General features: G+C 42.3%; 1 protein-coding gene across 1 annotated transcript in view; it reads left to right on the top strand.

The window, feature by feature from the left end:
- The window catches only part of glra1 (glycine receptor, alpha 1), a 163,167-nt gene that overhangs the window by 124,622 nt on the left and 16,635 nt on the right, over positions 1 to 21,910 (top strand). Inside the window, exon 8 of the mRNA XM_034689907.1 lies at positions 9,561 to 9,707. Coding sequence (XP_034545798.1) covers positions 9,561 to 9,707 — 147 coding nt within the window. The remainder of the gene's footprint in view (positions 1 to 9,560; positions 9,708 to 21,910) is intronic.

Raw genomic sequence — 21,910 nt, 5'->3', positions numbered from 1 at the left:
CTCTGACACACACACACACACACACACACACTCTAACACACACATACATCTGAGTGTGTGTGATTGATAGCAAACACACATGCCTGACACACGGCTCTTTTCACATGCCACAGCGGCGAGCTGCACCGTGTCAGGCGAGGTGAGGGAGGAGGTGAGGGAGGAGGTGAGGAAAGAAGAAGAAGGAGAAGCAGATGATGTTAACGTGAGCACACAGGATGCTAACGGTGGTTCACTCAGCAGGAAACACCTTTACATCCAGGTAGACACAGAGTGTAAACAAGTCAACAGATACCACATCATTATTCACAATGCTGCACATTTACAAGCTGCTGTTTTTAATTCTACATCTAAATGCAGACAAACAGCATGAAGGTTCGGAAGTCACATCAAATGAAGTCAGCCTGGAGGCGGTTCAAACATAACATGCTATAATAATAAGCAATTTATGACTTTATTCCATTTATGTCACGCAGAGAAACACAACGGGTTCAAGTTTGCAGGACGGGGACAAAGTTAGAGAAGTCTGTGAGTTGACTTTAAACACTCTGGATGACAGAGATGTCGACACCTCTGATCCATCCACTGTTATAAAGATGGATGACGTGTCTTTACCTCCCCCTAAAAATAGATACTGACATCTAACAGATCAGAGCTCCCTCAGGTGGGTCCAGTCCACAGCGTCACAGATTTGTGTGTGGGTTTGAAGCAGACTCTCACAGTCATGGAAAGTTCACCAACATGTTTTCAGAACGCAGCACAGAGCAGAGGTCTCAATTGAGCGCCCACTCTGAACCAGCCCCCTCGGTCAAAGAGGGGTTCTTGAGGACTTGGTTTGGTTTGGATTTCCAGTTCAAGTCCAGATGAGTCAGTACAAAATGTGAACTGGTTTCTGCAGAGGAGCTTGTTCATCCTCTGTGAACTACTGAACTGCAAGGCATTCAACCCTTTTTTCTGCTCTGTGCAACTCATCCATCCGACTTCCATCAGATCTGAGGTTTTCAACGCTGCAATCACTGAATCAAGGATTCTCCTCCTCCTCCTCTCCTCATCCATGTTGTCTTTCTGGTCCTCTGAAAACCTCTGACCTGTTGACTCCAGGCCTGGCTGCGCTCATCATGACTTTGGTTTGTTGTTGTAGTTAAGTGAAATACGATCTGGTGATAACACAGAGTCTTTTATTCTGAAAATTAACCGGATGTTTTCATTTTGTTTTGGTGAAACCTCACTTCCTGTCCCGCTCCATCTACTCTGTTGAGATTGATGCGTCGTGCTCCGGCATCCGGCACAAATAGAAGTCTTGCATCTCTGATCCGAAGGGCTCCAAGCTGCCGGATCCAGTGGAAGTTAACACATTGACTAGAATAGAAACCTAGAAATAGAAATCTGGACACTGATCTGGTGAAATTATGTTTCCTCTCAATGTTCCTCCTCTACTCTGATAATCTAGTACACACAGCACCACATGAACCGGATTGGTCAGCTGTCAATCATCGGGTTACACCTCTTCTCAGCCTCAAACCACTGACTGAAACTAAACTTCACACTTGGACATAAATCAGCATCATAAGAACTAACTATAAAGACTGAAACCATGTTTGGGAAACATTTATTTAACGTGCATTTTGATTTTAGAGTTTGTCCCATGTCCCATCTGTTCATATGGAGATGATAGAGGGCGAGCTTAAAGACTTATGCTGCAGCCAGACAGCAAGGAGCTTTAAATGTTTTGGCTTCACTTCTTTTTTTTTATTAAAGTTATATTTTTGGCCTTTTTGCCTTTAATTGATACGACAGCTGAAGAGAGACAGGAAATATGGGGAGTAGCAGGAATGCAGGAGATGCTCAACCTGCCCGGAATCGAACCGGCAACCCCTGCGACAAGGACTGTAGCCTCTGTATGTGGGGCGCTTAGACCGCTAGGCCACCAGCACCCCTGGCTTTACTTCTAAGCTGACATGTTGTGCATCTTTTCTCTGTGTAAGATATAAAATAAGACCTTAAAATATATTATAAATATAAATATTTAAGGAACAGCCTTTTATATCCAATAAGACCTCGGTCAAAACATTGATTTGAGTTAAAGACGTCTTTAAAGAATCATCCTGGTAATGGTTGCAGTTTTTGCTGTGGTACATATCCAATATTCAAACATCTTGTAAATAAAAAACAACTTTAAATCCATACTCTGGATAAATAATCCATGTGCTCGGTCCAGAAAATCAATAGGTGAGTTTTCCATGTTCAGGTTAAACCTGCAGGACGTGAGCTGAAGAGAGGAGAGGAAAGGAAAGGAAAGGAAAGCAGTCTGTCCTTCTTTTATTCATCTTTCCAAATATCTGACCAGTCACTAAACCAGTCAGCGTGTTACCCAGTCATTCAGCTGACCACCGGTCCAGTCAGTGCAGAGTCTCCGGCTCGCTGGCTGCTCACCGCTGTGTTCTTCTTCTTCTTCTTCTTCTTCTCTGAACATTGTCCTGTGAAGCGTGCGCTCAGTAACTACTGAACTCTGCGGTTACTTTGGCTCCGTTTGTTTAAGCTTACAGCTCGCCGGGCGCAGTCTTTAAACGGCGTATTATTCTGATAGATTATCGTCAACCTTTTTCCTCTTATCACTTAAAAATGGACTCACCAATCACAGCTGTCTGATGTACATTCAAACTCAAACAAACACAAATTGGCAATAGAGCAAAGTACAGAGGTAAATAAACTGCACGGAGACATGATGTCCAACAATTTGCTGAACCCGCTCTCCCTCTGTCTCCCTCATTTACTTCACTTAGTGGTCGACTTTCCCAGAATGCTTTTCACCCACCTTTCAGGGAAGGATGTAATTGGTGTTAGTTGAAAAATTAAGCTCCTCCAGGCCGGACAGGGTTTGTTTGTTTTTTTGCTTATTCAGAATGTATTGATTGAAACTGCAGAGGTCTTTGCTTTTCTCAGAGAGTTTGTCTCTTTCTCTGAACCCTTAGTGCTTATTTCAGTGAAACACAATATCACAACTTTGCATTAATGCCCTCATTATGTTGGGCGCTCACTTTGATTTGGTGCATTTGCCAGAAGGCAATAACAACAAGGCGGACCAATCTGCAGCAGCCTAAAGAATCTAAGTTTGGAGAAAAGTGCTGCAAATTCATAAACACATGCAAAAGTCTAAAGCAGATACAACGGCTGCAGTGTACTGCATATAAAAGATAAAATTGATGCAAATACAGAAAAGACCTGCAAAGAAGCATGACAATGGAAGTGCTCCAGGCCTCTGAGGGCACTCAAGGGCACAGTTTATACCAATTATCTATTGACAGGAGTGAGTGAGGAAGATGAGGCAGTGAATCAAGTGGCAACCTTCTGGTCTAAACAGATGAGTCCAATGCAGAAGTGCTAAAAACTGCAGTTCATCGAGGATCCACTTGAGGCTGGCTCCAGAAGTACCAGAAACCACACCAATTCAAAGAAGCAGATCTTTACTGCAGAAATAAACATGTTTAAAGCCTGGTACAAAAAACAAGTGTAGTCTGGATAGCTCATTTCTTGATCACAACAAATGTTATCTCAAGACGCTTTTACTAACAGAGCAGGTCTAGACCACTCTATGTCAAACTATGAACAGAGACCCAACTTCAAGACAGAATAGGATCCAGTCTTACCCCACCTTAATCCACCATTAGCGCTGCACCTCGCAGCATTTAGCTAGTTACAGCAGTGAGGAAAAACTTCCTTTAACAGGCAGAAACCTCCAGCAGGACCAGACTCATGTTAGACACACATCTGCTGAGACCGTGTTGGGTCTTGAAAGAGGGATAGAGGAGAATAAGAGAGAGAGGGAGAGATGAGTAGTAGAAGCTGGAGTCTGGAATGTCTGCAGCAGGAGGACTTGTACGTCAGCTCAGATGAACCTACGAGACAAGGGAGCTCAGGGACTCCAGAAAGGTCTATGGTTAGTAACTTTAATGGGACAGGAAGGGTTAAAGTTAGTGATGGGGGGTTTGGGGTGAGATAGGATCCCAGTGTGTCAGTGCGTCAGTTCCCCAGCAGTCTAAGCCTATAGCAGCATAACTAAGAGCTGGTCCGAGCCTGATCCAGCTCGAACTATAAGCTTCATCTTTTACATTTTGCACTCTGCATGTGTTTATGAGTTTGCATTGTTCTGAACTTGTGGGAGACTTTCTGGCCACCAATCCACCAGAGCATCTACACTTTTTGCAAATGTTGCTCACAAAGCAAAGGTTTAAAAACTCAGGAATTACCCTTTATGATTTACACAAAGCTTCCTACTTTCTTTAAACAATCCTCTTTAAATATACGTTCATATTTTATTTAAATGAGGGTAATGTCTGTTCTTTTCTGCTCTATTGTTTCCCTCTCTCTCCTCCTCTCTCCCTCTTTCTCTCTCTGCCTGGATGACCATCAAACCAAGTGAACCAGTTGACCGTTTAGGCCTCAGTGGTTCTCAGCGGCTCTGGGGGCTGAATCAGTCGGGCATTGGTAAAAGATAAATGTTTTCATAAGCATCACACTCGGCACAAAATGAGCAGGAATTACAACGAGGCCAGGCAGCGCCGATAAGCAGTGTGTGTTTGTGAAAGTGATCTAACGTCAAAGTATAATTGGGTTTGAAACGGCTGATTGTGGGTTTTCTCTCTGTGACAGACGAACAGGGATCTCCCTCTCAGGCTGGAGCTGTAATTGCGTGCAGAGATGGAGAGTTGTAATGACAGGCTGGGGTGAATACACTTGAATAATGGTACTCGGAGGATAGATAGCAATCAGACAATGATCCAACCAGACTTCATTTAGCCCTTATTATCCAGACAGTCCTTACCGTGCCCGTCCAACATCACAGCCTCTCTTCAGCTGCTGAGAATCGCTGGTTTGCAGGATCAGTGTTTCCTTTGTTTAGTCCATTACGCCTGTCCAATCAAACACATCAGACCTACACTATATTACCAAAAGTATTCGCTCACCCATCCAAATGATCAGAATCAGGTGTCCTAATCACTTGGCCTGGCCACAGGTGTATAAAATCAAGCACCTAGCCATGCAGACTGTTTTTACAAACATTTGTGAAAGAATGGGCCGCTCTCAGGAGCTCAGTGAATTCCTGCGTGGAACTGTCATAGGATGCCACCTGTGCAACAAATCCAGCCGTGAAATTTCCTCGATCCTAAATATTCCACAGTCAACTGTCAGCTTTATTATAAGAAAATGGAAGAGTTTGGGAACAACAGCAACTCAGACATGAAGTGGTAGGCCATGTAAACTGACAGAGAGGGGTCAGCGGATGCTGAGGCGCATAGTGCAAAGAGGTCGACTTTCTGCACAGTCAGTTGCTACAGAGCTCCAAACTTCATGTGGCCTTCAGATTAGCCCAAGTACAGTACGCAGAGAGCTTCATGGAATGGGTTTCCATGGCCGAGCAACTGCATCCAAGCCATACATCACCAAGTGCAATGCAAAGAGTCGGATGCAGTGGTGTAAAGCACGCCGCCACTGGACCATAGAGCAGTGGAGACGCGTTCTCTGGAGTGATGAATCACGCTTTTCCATCTGGCAATCTGATGGACGAGTCAGGGTTTGGAGGTTGCCAGGAGACCCGGTACATTTCGGACTGCATTGTGCCAAGTGTGAAATTTGGTGGAGGAGGAATTATGGTGTGGGGTTGCTTTTCAGGAGCTGGGCTTGGCCCCTTAGTTCCAGTGAAAGGAACTTTGAATGCCTCAGGATACCAAACCATTTTGGACAATTCCATTCTCCCAACCTTGTGGGAACAGTTTGGAGCGGGGCCCTTCCTCTTCCAACATGACTGTGCACCAGTGCACACAGCAAGGTCCATAAAGACATGGATGACAGAGTCTGGTGTGGATGAACTTGACTGGCCTGCACAGAGTCCTGACCTGAACCCGATAGAACACCTTTGGGATGAATTAGAGCGGAGACTGAGAGCCGGGTCTTCTCGACCAACATCAGTGTGTGACCTCACCAATGCACTTTTGGAAGAATGGTCAAAAATTCCTATAAACACACTCCTCAACCTTGTGGACAGCCTTCCCAGAAGAGTTGAAGCTGTAATAGCTGCAAAAGGTGGACCGACATCATATTGTTAGGAATGGGATGGCACTTAAGTTCATATGTGAGTCAAGGCAGGTGAGCGACTACTTTTGGTAATATAGTGTATGTGCAATCACCCCACCTTTCATGTGTCTGGATGCATTTAAGGACTTGTAGTTTGCACCTATTTACACCGTGGAGTTTCCCTCCGGAGCGGTTAAGGTGATGAGTCATGAGTTTGAAGACGCAAACACTGTTTTGATGCCTCTCAGTATTCCCCCTTAAAACCGGATTAGCCCACAACTTGATGAGTCATGTGTCTGCGTGGAGATTCTCGGTCAGAACCTGAGAGGCTGCTCTGATTTAAACACCTCACTGAGTCTTTTCTCATCCTTGTTGCTTGCTGCATGTTTTGCACAACACTAATGAATGCTGCTGTTCGTCCTTGCTCTTGCAAGACAGACTTTTATTCAACAGGGTGAAATGTAAATGATGGAACAGGAAAGCTAGAAGCACAAATGTTAAGTTTTATCCCCCGTGCATCAAGAAGAAATGTGTTTGTTTGCAGTTGTTTGAAGTTGAGGCTGATGTAGGAGGTATCTTTAAAAATGTACGGATGCACACGAGAGTTTTAAGGTTTGTTTTGCCACAAGTTGAACTCGCAGGAAAACCTAAGAGAAGCCAAGTGGTACAAAAAAGGCTGCAAGGGTAAACATTTAGAAACTGTTGCTTTATTAATCCCTTATTTTTCTAACTTCACCAACTGTTATTGTTGCTCTGTTAGTGCACAAAAAGGACCTTAACAGATGTGAGCATGAGGAGCTAACGGCCAAATTCCACCAGATCCGTCTCTGATCCGTCACGGCACCAGATCTGAGAGGTTTCTATTCTAGTCAATGTGTTAACTTCCACTGGATCTGCTTCTTCTCTGCTCCGGCAGGTCGGAGCCCTCCGGCTCAGATACACAAGACTTCTATTTTTACCAGATGCTGGAGCACGACGCATCAATCTCAACAGAGCAGATGGATATTGGACACAGAGAAAAGATGCACAACATGTCAGCTTAGAAGTAAAGCCAGGGGCGCTGTTGGCCTAGTGGTCTAAGCGCCCCACAGACAGAGGCTACAGTCCTTGTCGCAGGGGTTGCCGGTTCGATTCCAGGCAGGTTGAGCATTTCCTGCATTCCTGCTACTCCCCATATTTCCTGTCTCTCTTCAGCTGTCGTATCAATTAAAGGCAAAAAGGCCAAAAATATAACTTTAATAAAAAAAAGAAGTGAAGCCAAAACATTTAAAGCTCCTTGATGTCTGGCTGCAGCATACGTCTTTAAGCTTGCCCTCTATCATCTCCATATAAACAGATGGGACATGGGACAAACTCTAAAATCAAAATGCACGTTAAATAAATGTTTCTCAAACATGGTTTCAGTCTTTATAGTTAGTTCTTATGATGCTGATTTATGTCCAAGTGAGAAGTTCAGTTTCAGTCAGTGGTTTGAGGCTGAGAAGAAGTGTAACCCGATGATTGACAGCTGACCAATCCGGTTCATGTGGTGCTGTGTGTACTAGATTATCAGAGTAGAGGAGGAACATTGAGAGGAAACATAATTTCACCAGATCAGTGTCCAGATTTCTATTTCTAGGTTTCTATTCTAGTCAATGTGTTAACTTCTACTGGATCCACTCCAATGCACTGTCTCCGATCCAGCAGGTCGGAGTCCTCCAGATCAGATACACAAGACATCTATTTTTACCAGATGCCGGAGCACGATGCATCAATCTCAACAGAGCAGATGGAGCGGGACAGGTTTCACCAAAACAAAATGAAAACATCCGGTTAACTTTCAGAATAAAAGACTCTGTGTTATCACCAGATCGTATTTCACTTAACTACAACAACAAACCAAAGTCATGATGAGTGGAGTCAGGCCTGGAGTCAACAGGTCTTAAGGTTTTCAGAGGACCAGAAAGACAACATGGATGAGGAGAGGAGGAGGAGGAGAATCCTTGATTCAGTGATTACTGCAGGGAAAACCTCGGTCACATGACTCCAGCTGTCCAGGCACAGATCTGGTGGAAGTCAGATGGATGAGTTGCACAGAGCAGAAAAAAGGGTTCAATGCCTTGCAGTTCAGTAGTGAACAGAGGATGAATAAGCTCCTCTGCAGAAACCAGTTCACGTCAGTGTTGCCAACTCCTCAGTGAGGAGAGAAGCTATTGGCTGTCTTAAGAGTCGTTAGAAGTCGCTAAATTATGTCATAATTTAATTTGCATGGTTGTAATTGTAATGGATGCTGTAGGAGAGACGTGTAATGTTGATGGAAAGACAAAAAGAGGTTAAAAAACACCCTAAATATGTTTAGAACTAGACTTAGGAGCCGTCAACAAATCAAAGTAAAAGGAAAAATGTTTCAACCAGAACATTTTCAGGATGTTTGTTGTAAACAATCTACATTAACTCTCTAAAAGGACCAAAAAGAGACAGTAGGCGGGATCAGCCAGCAGTGTCTTCATACATGCGTGCTACATTAACAGTCTGGAAACTGAGGGGTGAACGCCTCCTGCTCTGAATGCAGCTAAGGAGGGACTCACAGCAGCATCCACTGCTCGTTGAGAAGAGTAATAACGATACATGTTTTCACGTCAGTCTCAAAAAGTCTCCATCTAACACACGAAAAAGTTGCTAGATTTGTGGCTAGTCGCTTTTTTGAAAAAGAGTCGCCAGAGGGGTCTGAAAATTCACTAAATATAGTGACAAAGTTGGTAAGTTGGCAACACTGCTTCACATTCTGTACCGACTCATCTGGACTAGAACTGGAAATCCAAACCAAACCAAGTCCTCATGTACTCTGCGGAGAGGACAGAAGAGCCCTATAATGTTCATCCTGCAGGGACAGGATTATCAGTACGTTACTGATAAAGTTACTGAATGCAAACTCTCATCTTCCAATTCCACAAAATACAATGAATGCTGCAAAATGAACAAACTGTCAGTTCAAATTAGGTGAGAAGTTCTCACATTTGTTCCCTCCTCCGCAGACTCATTTAGGATCTCTTTCATTTAACACAGCTTGATATCAATCAAGCAATAAAATGCATCAATAATCTGATATTATCTTAATGTGTCTCATGCACATATTTCAAGATGAAGAGCTCAGAGTATGAACGTGGAGGTTTCAGTTCTTGAAATCCAGGTGCCAAAGAAATGCATTCACAAGGACTAATCCTCCACTATGTAAAGACACAAACGTTCAAGACTCCAAACACATCAACATTTCTACCCCAGGAAAAAACGGCCACCAACTCAACCCAACAGATCTCAAAAGTGCACGTTTGTCTTGTGACACTGGTTGATGTTTTCTCATACATGGAGGTCTGGGAAAGCAACACTCGACCCTCCTTTGTCCTGCAAATATGACAGAACTGACAATACCTACCTTTATCTGCATCCAGCTGCACGGTCTTCCTCTACATCCTTCTTTAAACCTCACCGTCTCTGATTCCGCCCCTCCTCAGGTGTCCTACGTAAAAGCCATCGACATCTGGATGGCCGTGTGTCTGCTCTTCGTGTTCTCTGCTCTGCTGGAGTACGCCGCCGTCAACTTCATCGCCCGCCAACACAAGGAGCTGCTGCGCTTCAGACGGAGGCGACGACACATGAAGGTAAGTTCTCGCTCGTGTCTGATTCAGTCACACATTCACATTCACATTTATCTTTTTCCTCATCATTCCTTCAGTTCTGGTTTTTGTCTGTGTGAGGACAGAGGTGTCGGCTGGATTGAAGAGTTGTATTCAAAATTTAAAGTGCTAAAAAGATTCTTTTTAAACCATCCTCCCCAAAATGTAAAGAAACTCTTCAATCCTCCTGACCCCCAGTCTTTCACATCCACCTCCGACACTCTGTTCTTCAGCTGTGTCAGAAGAAGACTTCTCTGAGTTGTCTAAACTCCTGTCAGACTTGCGTTTATGTCTCCAACCTGAGAATCAGAGGAGAAACAAACAGTTTAAAATGTAGTTTTTAAAGGGAAGAGGAGAAACTCCAGTTGCTCTAAATGTTGCAGCTCAGATTGGTTTCCCAGTGTAAACAACAGAAGCAGAGTTTTGGATAGAAGTCCCCGCTCTTCTCCGTCCTCAGGCCTGTTGAAAGATTCACTCTGTGTTTGATATTATCTCCTCCTGAAGCAGAGACCCGGGCATCAATGTTTCATGGGAGGAGCAATGAGCAGATTAAGCGCCTGAGCCGCAGAGCAAACAGACGGGGATCATTACGGATTCACAAAACAGAGAGGAGGAGGAGGAAAACAAGAAGTTTTGTTTGGAGGGATTTATCATTTACATGTGAGTCTGTGGAGGACTCAATCTTTGTTTTAGTCCCTGTGATGAGATCCAGGGCTGATTCTTTCAGACCTCACTTCAACAAGCTCATGATTCTACAACTACTACTATCCATCTCACCTCTATCATCTCTCTCTTCATCTCCTTCTATCATCTCTCTCTCTCTCTCTCTTCATCTCAACTCTATCATCTCTATCTTCATCTCCTTCTATCATCTCTCTCTATCTCTTCATCTCACCACTATCATCTCTCTGTCTCTCTTCATCTCACCTCTATCATCTCTCTCTATCTCTTCATCTCACCACTATCATCTCTCTCTATCTCTTCATCTCACCTCTATCATCTCTCTCTTCATCTCACCACTATCATCTCTCTCTATCTCTTCATCTCACCACTATCATCTCTCTCTATCTCTTCATCTCACCACTATCATCTCTCTCTATCTCTCTTCATCTCACCACTATCATCTCTCTCTATCTCTTCATCTCACCTCTATCATCTCTCTCTTCATCTCGCCTCTATCATCTATCTCTTCATCTCACCACTATCATCTCTCTCTATCTCTTCATCTCACCTCTATCATCTCTCTCTTCATCTCACCACTATCAGCTCTCTCTTCATCTCACCACTATCATCTCTCTCTCTCTCTCTCTCTTCATCTCACCACTATCATCTCTCTCTATCTCTTCATCTATCTCACCTCTATCATCTCTCTCTTCATCTCACCACTATCAGCTCTCTCTTCATCTCACCACTATCATCTCTCTCTCTCTCTCTCTCTTCATCTCACCACTATCATCTCTCTCTATCTCTTCATCTCACCTCTATCATCTCTGTCTCTCTCTCTTCATCTCACCACTATCATCTCTCTCTATCTCTTCATCTCACCACTATCATCTCTCTCTCTCTCTCTCTCTCTTCATCTCACCACTATCATCTCTCTCTTCATCTCACCACTATCATCTCTCTCTTCATCTCACCACTATCATCCCTCTCTCTCTCTCTTCATCTCACCACTATCATCTCTCTCTATCTCTTCATCTCACCACTATCATCTCTCTCTATCTCTTCATCTCACCACTATCATCTCTCTCTCTCTCCATCTCACCTCTATCATCTCTCTCTTCATCTCACCACTATCATCTCTCTCTATCTCTTCATCTCACCACTATCATCTCTCTCTATCTCTTCATCTCACTTCTATCATCTCTCTCTCTCTCTTCATCTCACCACTATCATCTCTCTCTTGGTTGGTGTTTTCCCAGGTTTACTCCAGCTATAGATAGCAGCTGTTTTTACCTCTTTTTTAAGAACACATTATGTATTGATTACCATCAGGACATAAAGATCATTTTAAACAGTATAACAAAAAGTGGATCTAAATCTGACGACCAACCCCAGCTTTAAGTCAAGAGCAAAGGAAGCCGATGCAGACGTGCAAAAATACGTCTGTTCCTCGAGTGTGAATGAAGAAAATCTCCCGTAGAAAATCAAACATTGTGGTAGGCACAGCAGGTATTCAGTGTTTGTGATGTTGACATCTGCACAGATCTGTCTGTACATGTGTTTTTGTCCTTGCACCGCATTAAAACACCATTTAGAGTGAGTAAATCCGGTCTTTCCTGAGGGTAAACAGCAGCGCTTAAACAGGAAAACACATCTCCCTTTTGTTGTGACACCGCCGTGAAGGCAAGAACAAATATATCTGCAAACACCTTAAATTATTTCCCTTCCTGTCTGCAAAACCTCAGAAGAATACTTTACATGAAATGAAGATAAAGCAGCCAGAGATGTGTAAATATGCCAGTTTATCTAATTCCTCAATCTGCTTTGGATGTCTATTTAGTAAAGATGATAAAGCATGTTGTCACTTTGTCCCAGGAGGAACGTGGAGATGCATCGCAGGGTTTGTTTTCTTCTTTGAAGCTTTTAATCAATCAGTCCTGTGTGTCCGGCTGGATTTATCAGTTCCCGGCTGCTGTATTGAATAAGAAGTAAAGCTGTCAGAGCTGTGGGGAGTATTGAAGTGCTGGTTTGATTGTGATGCTGCTGTTTGTGTGTCAGTTTCCCCCTTCCTTCCCTCCTTCCACCCACACAAACAGCCACAAGAAATGCAAAGACGAGCCTGCAGTAAACAATACGTACAGTCCTGGATTTCTGTGTCTGTGTGTAAGTGTATGTGTGTAAGTGTGTGTGTGTGAGGCAGAGCTGCAGGAGATTGTATCTATAGAGCCGGTGAACATGCATGAGCGCTCTTGGAGTGCTGTCGTGCATTTTGGTGTTGTAGGGCATGTGTTCGTGCCTGCCATGACTGCAGCCGCTTGATCGAGTTTGACATGTTTTAGTGTGTGTGAACATGCTCCTGTGTTTGCGTATTTATAAGGACTCTGGATCCTCGCAAGGCTGGTGAGGTGACAAAGGTGCTGCAGAGCCAAGACGGGGTGTCCTGTTGAGGAACTGGTGGTTTGAGTTTAGGGGGAAGACGGAATTTTAGATTGGATAAATGTTAGAGTTTGGACCACATGTCATCTTGGATACACTCGTCTTCGTATGAGTTCTTAAAGGTGACATATCATGCAAAATGGACTTTTTAATGGTTCTCTACCTGAAATATGTGTCCCTGTCTACAAACCCCCTGAAAAGTAAAAGAATCCATTCTGCCCCTGTTCTGATTTCTCCACCTTTCTGTAAATGTGTGCTGAAACCAGCCGTTTCAGTTTTCAGTGTTTTTCATACGTCACAACGCCATCCGGTCTGTAACAGGAAGTCAGAGCTCGGAGCTTGTTCAGCCCATAGACTGTATAAAATACAACTCAACCCCTCCTCCGTTTTTCATTCCCTGCACACATGTGTGCTAACAAGGAGCTTAGGAGGAAGACATGCTAGTTGTAGGCTGTCTTAATAAACACAAAGGTCGGTTTGACTCCCCACGTCTGCAGATTTGAAGATCTAGTGGATGATTTTTTATTTTTCATGGAAAAGTGCTAGCGCTAGTTAGCATAGCCACATAGCTACATGTTCGTAGCCGTGCACCAAGACACACGTCGACATACTGACAAATAAAACAACAAGAAACACTAAATCTGTGACCAATGGTTCAGAAAGGTCCTGCTGCAGGCGCCTCTCCGTCAGGATCAGATTCTGGATCAGATTCAGAGGGTTGAAGTAACGCGGGTCTGTGAGCAGCCGTGTATATTCAGCCAGCATGTAAACATTAGATCAACGTGCTGGACAGCCGAGGGCACACCCACTTCCTGAGGGGGCGTGGTCAGAGAGCTCATTCTCATTTAAAGGCACAGACACAGAAAACAGCCTGTTCTGAGCAGGGCTGAAAAAGAGGGTTTTTCAGGCAGACCAAAATCTGATTTCAAAGTGTTTTTATGAGCAACAAACTTCAAAGACATGTTTTGGGGACCTCTTAGACCAATATATGTTGATGAAAAAGAGCAGAATATGTTACCTTTAATATCCTAATAATCAATCCGTTAGTCAAACATTTTTTTCTGCAGGAAGCATAAAAAATCCTGCTATGAAGATTCAAAATGTCTTAATAACTGGAGCCTCCATGGTTGAGTCAAGCCTCCTGCAGGGCAGCTCATGCACGCAAACAATGCAGAGCATTGAAAATTTGGTGCTTGCATGACAGAAATAAAAGTGCATTTATTTTTCATCATGTGGCTCTGGTGTGAAAAGGCATGAGTAACCAGTTAAGTGCATTTTCAGATACATTAGCTTTGAGTTCCATGTTAGGCATAGAAACCCCCTAATACGTACATCCCTCAGTGTTCAAAGGAGACGGTAAAGTTCCCTGAATTCACCTCAGACACGTAATGAAGGACATCAAACACCAAACACAGCTCAGGTTGAGTTCTAAATTCAACCTCCGCCACAGGACACGACTTAAAAAAACCTCTCAGCTGGGGAACTAATTCTGTTACGTAACAACCTGAAGACCTGAAACCATCTTTTTGATCCAACACAAAGAACATAAATAAGGGTTACTCACTAATGAATGCAAAGTGAGTAAGAAGTTGACCCCAACTAAACAGTCAAGCTCCACTTTTGTTACCAAAACTCACATTACGTAACAAAACGGCCTGATTTCCCCTCCTGCTCTCCTCATAGGAGCAGAAATAAACTGAGCAACAGGAAGGAAAAAAAAACTATGCAAAAGGTTTGGTGTGCCAGATGTGGGTCAGTCCTGAGCCTGCGGTACTCTCGCTCGCTCCTCCTGCTGAGGGGGGTGAGAGAGGGGCAAGAGACATAGACACAGGTACAAAAAAGAGCGAGCGAGGAGGTCAGGGTTAGTGAATGATTCACCTGAATATACAGCAACAGCCGGACCGCTAATCCGCCTCTTCACCCCCCACCGCGGCTCAGGGGATTGAGGTTTATGACAACAGGATTTAGGATTTATAGTTTTGTACTTAATATATCTTTTCCTCACAGAGCCTGCTCCACTCCACAACTCCTTCTCTCTTTCCTGACTCTGTTTTTATTGACTGAGTAACCCACCTCAACTGAGAGGCTGTTTACGCCGTTCATTTACCGGCTGATAATGCAACATTTTAAGACCTGGTTCCAAAGTGCAGACCAAGCAGAAACCTCCGGGCTAAAAATATGAGTCCAATGCAGAAGTGTTAAAAGCTGCAGTTCATCGAGGATCCTCTTGAGGCTGGCTGCAGAAACACAGGAAGTCACATACACATGAATGGGAAAAAGACGATCTTTGCAGCATTAATAAACATGTTTACAGCCTGGTACAAAAGACCAGTGTAGTCTAGATAGCTCATTTCTCAATGTCCTCTCACTGTGAGGGGGTGAATTTTTTTCTAACGCTGCAATTTAGAAAATATTGAGATTACAATTCTTCCAATGAGAGGCACAGCTGACTGCAGGAACACTGCAGATGTTAGCTAGGAGGCTCAAACTCCGCCTCTTTACGTCACACTTGCTCCACAGCAGCAATATGGCTGCCGCCGTCGATTGGCTTCAAAACAGCGCTTCAGAAACAGATGGGTGACGTCACGGATCAGGGTTCCCACTCTTTTCCAGAGATCATTTTCCAGGACATTTTCAGTGATGATCAAGCTGGTATGACAGTCTTAATTTAGTTCCTAATGTAGTTCCTAAATAGTGTAATATGTTCCTCTCAGTGGAAGTCTACATTGAAAGATGTTCAGTCTATGGCTATCCATGAAATCATCTCTTACATGCTTTAAGATGATGGCAAATTGATTATAGAACAATGCAACCACAGATGTACAGCACTTCACTTTATTAGTGCAACCAAGTAACAATGATGGGCAACATCTCAGCTTTCTCTTTTCTCAAAAATATAAAATTAGCTAAGTAAAAAACAAGAGACAGCAAAGGAATCTGGAAATGTTGAATGGGGATGTGTTTTTTTAACCTTGTCAGGTCGCACATAGTCATGTTGGAATCATTTTCCAGGACAATCTGTGATTTTCCAGGACATTTTTCTCCCATTTTCCAGGTGTTTTCCAGTACTGGAAAACTGGTCAACTGTTTTCAAGGTTTTCCAGTTTTTCCAGGACGCGTGGGAACCCTGCGGATACTACGTCCAGATTTTATACACTCTATGGTCAGAACCCCCTGGGGGGTCGCGACACACAAATGAGAGGTCGTGAGATGCCAGAATCAAGAATGTTTATTTTTGTAAGTTATCTAAAAATAGCACATTTTACCCATTATAGTAAAAAATATCAACATAAATAGTAGCTAAGCTTGAAATAAAACCATGAAAATATAAAATGTAATGAGTTTTCTGCCTTTCTTTGTTGCCAGATGACTCCTAAGTTTAGGGTTAGTGAACAGTTAAGTATCAAAAGCATCAGTAGCAGCAGGTAAATTCAGGAAACACAGACACATGCTCATATAGGTAGGGTCATTTTCTGCAGACCAGCGAAATGAAGCCACATTAAACCACTTTGAGGGACAGTGGGGGTCACGAGTCTTTGGCACCTATATTTTGGGGGTCATGGGCTGAAAAGTTTGGGAGCCCCTGCTGTAGAGCTCTGGTTACGTAGTTGGCGATGCACGCCTCATATATTCTATTGCACTGATTGGCCCGTTATGAATGTGACACACAGAGCCTCCATCCAATCACCCTCTAAGGTTTTTCTTTGAAAGGTTCTGCCCTTCCCAAACACTATTATGGGGTGAAACCAAGCGGCAACCTCTGGTCTAAAAATATGAACTTCCATGCAGAAGTGCTGAAATCTGCAGTTCATCAAGCGTCCACTAGAGGCTGGCTGCAGAAACACAGGAAACCACATACACACCCATTCAAAGAAGATGATCTTTACAGCAGAAATTAACATGTTTACAGCCTGGTTCACAAAACAGTGTAGGTTTGAATAGCTCATTTCTCTATGGCACACACTGTACGGGGGGTGAATTTTTTTATAACTCTGTATTTTTGAAGATATTAAACGTACGAGTTTTGCACAAATAAGGGCGTGGCTCACTTGATTGACAGGCAGGCATCCTGTAGCTGTTAGCAAAAAGGCTAAAGGGCCTGTTTACCTCACACTAGCTTGAAAGAAGTTAGGTTGAGTTCAGCATTTCCAATATGGCAGCCGCCAACGATCAGCTTCAACGGATACTTCGTCCAATCATGGATATGTGAAACAGCTTATCTGGCGTGCACAGGGTCGTGGTTTTTATACATATGTGAGCATCAGTTTGAAGGCTCATGTGTCTCTATTTCCTCCTCAAGTTATGTTTCTTAAAGATGAGTCTTGCACCAGTGTTGTTTCTGTTCTTTAGATATACATCAGTTTAACTGTGATCAGGGAAATGTGTGGAAGGAGGAGAGTACTGCATGTGCGATCACTCTTTGGCACCACGTTGCGTTAATCCATGCCTGGATGCATGAAGCAAATGTCAGCGGCGTTACTCAGAAAGGAGGCATGACTTATATTGGATATTTTATATTAAATATTTATTTCATGCAGATAAATAAGCTCCAAAGAAGGAGATAAGGTGGAGATAAGACATGACAAATAGAGCTGCGTAGATAACATCCACATGAATTTACAACAGTTGACACACAGAGCAATAAATCTGTTGTTTGTGGTTGTATCTGTTGTTATTCCTGTAAAAATGAGAATAGATGGATATTAGGGGAAATGGGTTTTTTAGCTTTCTGATGCAGAGGTAGATGATCAATTCCAGGTGGATTATTATCATGCATTCATATCGGAGCAGGATTTGAAAAGGCTGACTTAGAAGTTTTCTCTGCAGCCATATACTTTAAATCAAACATGCTTTTGTATAATCAGAGAAGTAACAAGGCCCTGCAGCTTGTAGGTACTTTATGCATAGAGCACACGTTTTCTGTTGGATTAAAAGTGTTAATTTGCATAAAATGGAAGGACTCAAGCTAAGACAGCATCTCAAACTCATCCGGCTACAGAGCACGAAAGAGCTTTCCTGCTTTTTTATCATCAAAATGAAGGAAGTGTAAGGACGGTCACACAAAAACACAGAGAGGAAATTTGAGGTATTTGCATTTAAAACAGGATTCTGCTGAGAGGTTTGCATAATGCAGCACAGGACTGTTAAAACACTTTTAAATTCAGCTCCTGCGGTATTTCTCTTTTCTTTCCTGCACAATAAAATCTGAAGAATGAAATTCATTATCAGAAATATGAGCACCCTGAATAAGATCACCGCCATTAATCCGAGCGCTCTGCTGTGAAATAAATCCAGCGTGGTGAAACGACGCTGACAGAGAGAGGGAGAGAGAGAGAGAGGGAGAGGGAGGCAGTCCTGCGGCGCCTCACGTTCTTAATTAACCTCTCTGGCCAGTCTTTCTAATGTGAGTCTAATGTGATCCACGGCCCTCCATTACGGCTCTGAGAGGCTATCAGTCCGGTTTCAGCTCATTGCAGAGGACACCCTCGCTCACTGTCGGCCTGCAGCACCTGCAAACCACCGGACACAAGCATGTAAACATGTACGAATGTTTACTGCTAACAATGCAGATCTCGTGACCGTTCACGTAAACGAAACAGGCAGTGGTCTCATGCCAACCTGAATATAATATTGCAAAGACAATTAAAGCCGCAAGCGGCGATGAACGGGCCCTCGCACACCTGCAGCCGCCGCCTACGCGAGCCGCCGCCACATGTAAACCGCCGCCTGATATTTGCCACCACATGATGCGAAAGCAAGATCTGAGAGTATATACTGCCTCAGGTGGTGCAAATGTTCCAAGTTTTTGGCAGATTGCCAAGAAAAGCTCCAAACTTGACAGTGTGCCACGCCCACAATTTTAGTCTGAGCAGAATTCCTTTAACAATAATTTAATCGTCAATATGTCTGCTATAGAATGTGCCTTGTTTGGACTGAATCAGAGAAAAACTCTAGGAGTAGCTCTCAAAAGTATGCACCCTTATTCAGGCTTCATTCTTCACATTCAAAGCTGTATGTGCGTTTGATGCCCTGCCTCAACGCCTGCCACGCCCACAATTTTAGTCTGATCAAAATTTGTTCTTATAATTTTTTCTCGTCAAGGTGTCTACTATAGGCTGTCCTTGGTTTGGACTGAATCGGAGAAAAGCTCTAGAAGTTAATAGCGAAAGTATGCATTCTTATTTTGACACCATTTTTCATGTTCAAAGCTAGGTGGCGCTCTTCCTGTTGAGTTTGGGATATGGGTGCGAGAGGCTTTTTTGTGCGTCCTGATGCCATGAATATGTGTACATTTTTCAAGCATGTAGCAGAAAAATAACCCCTATGGGGAGGGTTTTTTGAAAACTGTAGGGGGCGCTAGTGAGCACATTTTTTCGACTTTTTCTGCGAAACCCATAAAATATCGCAATTTTTCCCAGCACTGATGAATGTGTTGGATGAGGTGAGATTACAAGCATTTCAAAGTCACAAAGATCAATTTTCGGACGTTTTTTTTTTATGCCCCGCCCCAAAGTCTGACACGCCCACATCTTTCGTCTGAACGGAATGCCTTTACCATATCCCTGTTGAGTTTGGGATATGGGTGCAAGAGGCTTTTTTGTGTGTCCTGATGCCATGAATATGCAAAACAAATTTCAAGCATGTAGCTCAAAATAACCCCAATATGGAGCCGTTTTTGAAAATCTTAGGGGGCGCCAGCGAGCACATTTTTGGATTTTTTTTTGCAGGACCCATAAATTAGTACATCTTCCACCAGGCCTGATGAGGGTGCAAAAATTTCAGCGCTTTCATTCACGTTCAGGGGTCCAAAAATGCGTTTGAAGTCGCCCGACAAAGAATAAAAATCGATCCTTAGAAAAACAATAGGGCCTTCGCCACCAGCGGTGCTAGGGCCCTAACAAGAATGTCTGCAGTGCAAAGACAGTTACTCTACTGCAAGTCTGATATTGATGCTATGGATTTTTTTTCGTACACGAATCCGTCCATTAACTCAGTTTTTTCTGCACTGGCAGTGCTCACGACCTCGGTGTCAGAGCGCTTCTCACCAGCGCTTGTTGTTTTTAAATCACAAAAGTTGTCCAGAGCATTTCCACATCTCTGAGTGATGACCGTAAAGTCTGTGTCTGTATGCTTCATGTTTGCTTTCATCAGATTGAATTGATAGAAATCATGTCGTAGCATTAGCAGCGTATCCGGATCTGAAAACTGTACCTTGTATTGTTGGTTCACTGAGAAGTGACAGTGATCAACGTGTTAGCCTTTAAAATGAAACTATTGCGAGCACAGTGACAAAAACACATTACATTGATTATAATGTTGTTTTATTATTTTATTTATTTTTAACACTTTTTTTTTATTATTGTCTTTACTGCTATTTTTAGTGCCTTTATTTTCAGCTTTTCTCCTTCCTCTTTTTTTAATGTATTTTAGTTATTTATATTTTTATTGTTATTTTAATGCTTTAACTTATTTTTAATAACATATATTTCATTTTTTACTTGTTTTTTATTAATTATCTACTCAGTTTTAAAGCAGTTTTTAGTCCTTCAATTTTTCTCCTTCCCCTTTCTTATTTATTCAATTATTTGATGAAACAGTCACATTCTTATTGTTACTTTAACTTATTATGTAACACATATATTTAATTCTTTATTATTTTAAACTACTTGTTTTTTATTATTTGTCTGCTCAGTTTTAGTGCTATTTTTATTGCCTTTATTTTCAACTTTTTATATATTTATTTTAACTATTCATGAACTCATTGTTATTTTGATGCTTTGACTTATTTTTAATAACATATATTTTATTTTTTATTTATTTTAAACTGCTTGTTTTTTATTATTTGTCTACTCAGTTTTACTACATTTTTTAGTGCTTCAACTTTATTCCTTACCCTTTTTTGTTCATTTATTTATTTTAAATATGTATATTCTTAATGTTACTTTAACTTATTTTTGTTAAACATATATTTACATTTTTATTTATATTAAACTACTTGTTTTTTATTATTTGTCTACTCAGTTTCTGTGCTATTTTTAGTTCTTCAACTTTTCTCCTTACTATTTTTTATGTATTTATTTTAAGTTTTCATAAACGTATTGTTAATTTGATGCTTTAACTTATTTTAAATTACATATATTTTATTGTTATTGGTTTGAATTAGTCTCTACATCAAAATCCACTTTCGTTTTTGATATTTAACATTTTATTTCTGCTTTTTTTGCAATTTTAACCACTGAAAGGCACTTTGATTGCATTTCATTTGCATGAAAGGTTTTATATAAATAAATCTTTTGAATTTAAAATCCAGCTGACGCTCTGAGCACTAAAAATGCTGATTTATACCTGAAAACTGGCGCTTAAAACTGGTGCTAATGGACACAGAGGCCCTGAAGGTATCATATTGAATGGACCACAGAAGGGCATGTTGTAGCTGTGTGTTTGTGTCGGCCTAAATGTCTCCAAAACTCTCAAAAATAGGATGTCTAAATGTGTTTTCATTGAGGATAAATGCTCGCTGCATAACATACATGCACGTGTGTTAAGTTCAGACCGTTACAGCAAAGTCAGATCAATGAAAGCTGCATCAGGAAGAAGTGTCATTACAGCCACAAATCATTACCCCTCTGCTGGCTGTCAATGGCTGCTACAATAACTCCTCTCAGAGGATCACAGGTACGAAGAGAGTGTCAATTCATCGATCTGTAATCTATGTTCTCTGCCTGAAAAAGTTAAGCACAAAAAATCAAAGTTAATTCCCTGAGATCGTTTTCTGAGCAGTTTCTGTAGAGCTGAAGCTGGAGAGGGGATCTGTGACTCTGATGTGCTGCTGTTCTCTTAATAAGAAGAAGATTCTGAGTCTTAATGGATCTCTTTTCTAAACCTATAGGTTAGAGGATCTATTTAGCGTGAGTGAAGACCCGCCGTGCAGCACAGCCTGCGTGTGTTCTGGGAATTGCCAGCATGTTTAGCACACACTTTAAATCCTGTACGGTAATTGTGTTAGGATGCAGGAAGTATTGGATTAGAGCGAAATCTCCCCCTGAGGGATTTGTTGCCCGTGGTTATAGCTGCGGCGGTGATAAATA

This window comes from Notolabrus celidotus, chromosome 8, assembly GCF_009762535.1.
Source record: "Notolabrus celidotus isolate fNotCel1 chromosome 8, fNotCel1.pri, whole genome shotgun sequence".
Lineage (NCBI taxonomy): Eukaryota > Metazoa > Chordata > Actinopteri > Labriformes > Labridae > Notolabrus > Notolabrus celidotus.
Note: the sequence above shows the minus strand (reverse complement) of the source record. Positions and strands in the feature narration are given on the sequence as shown.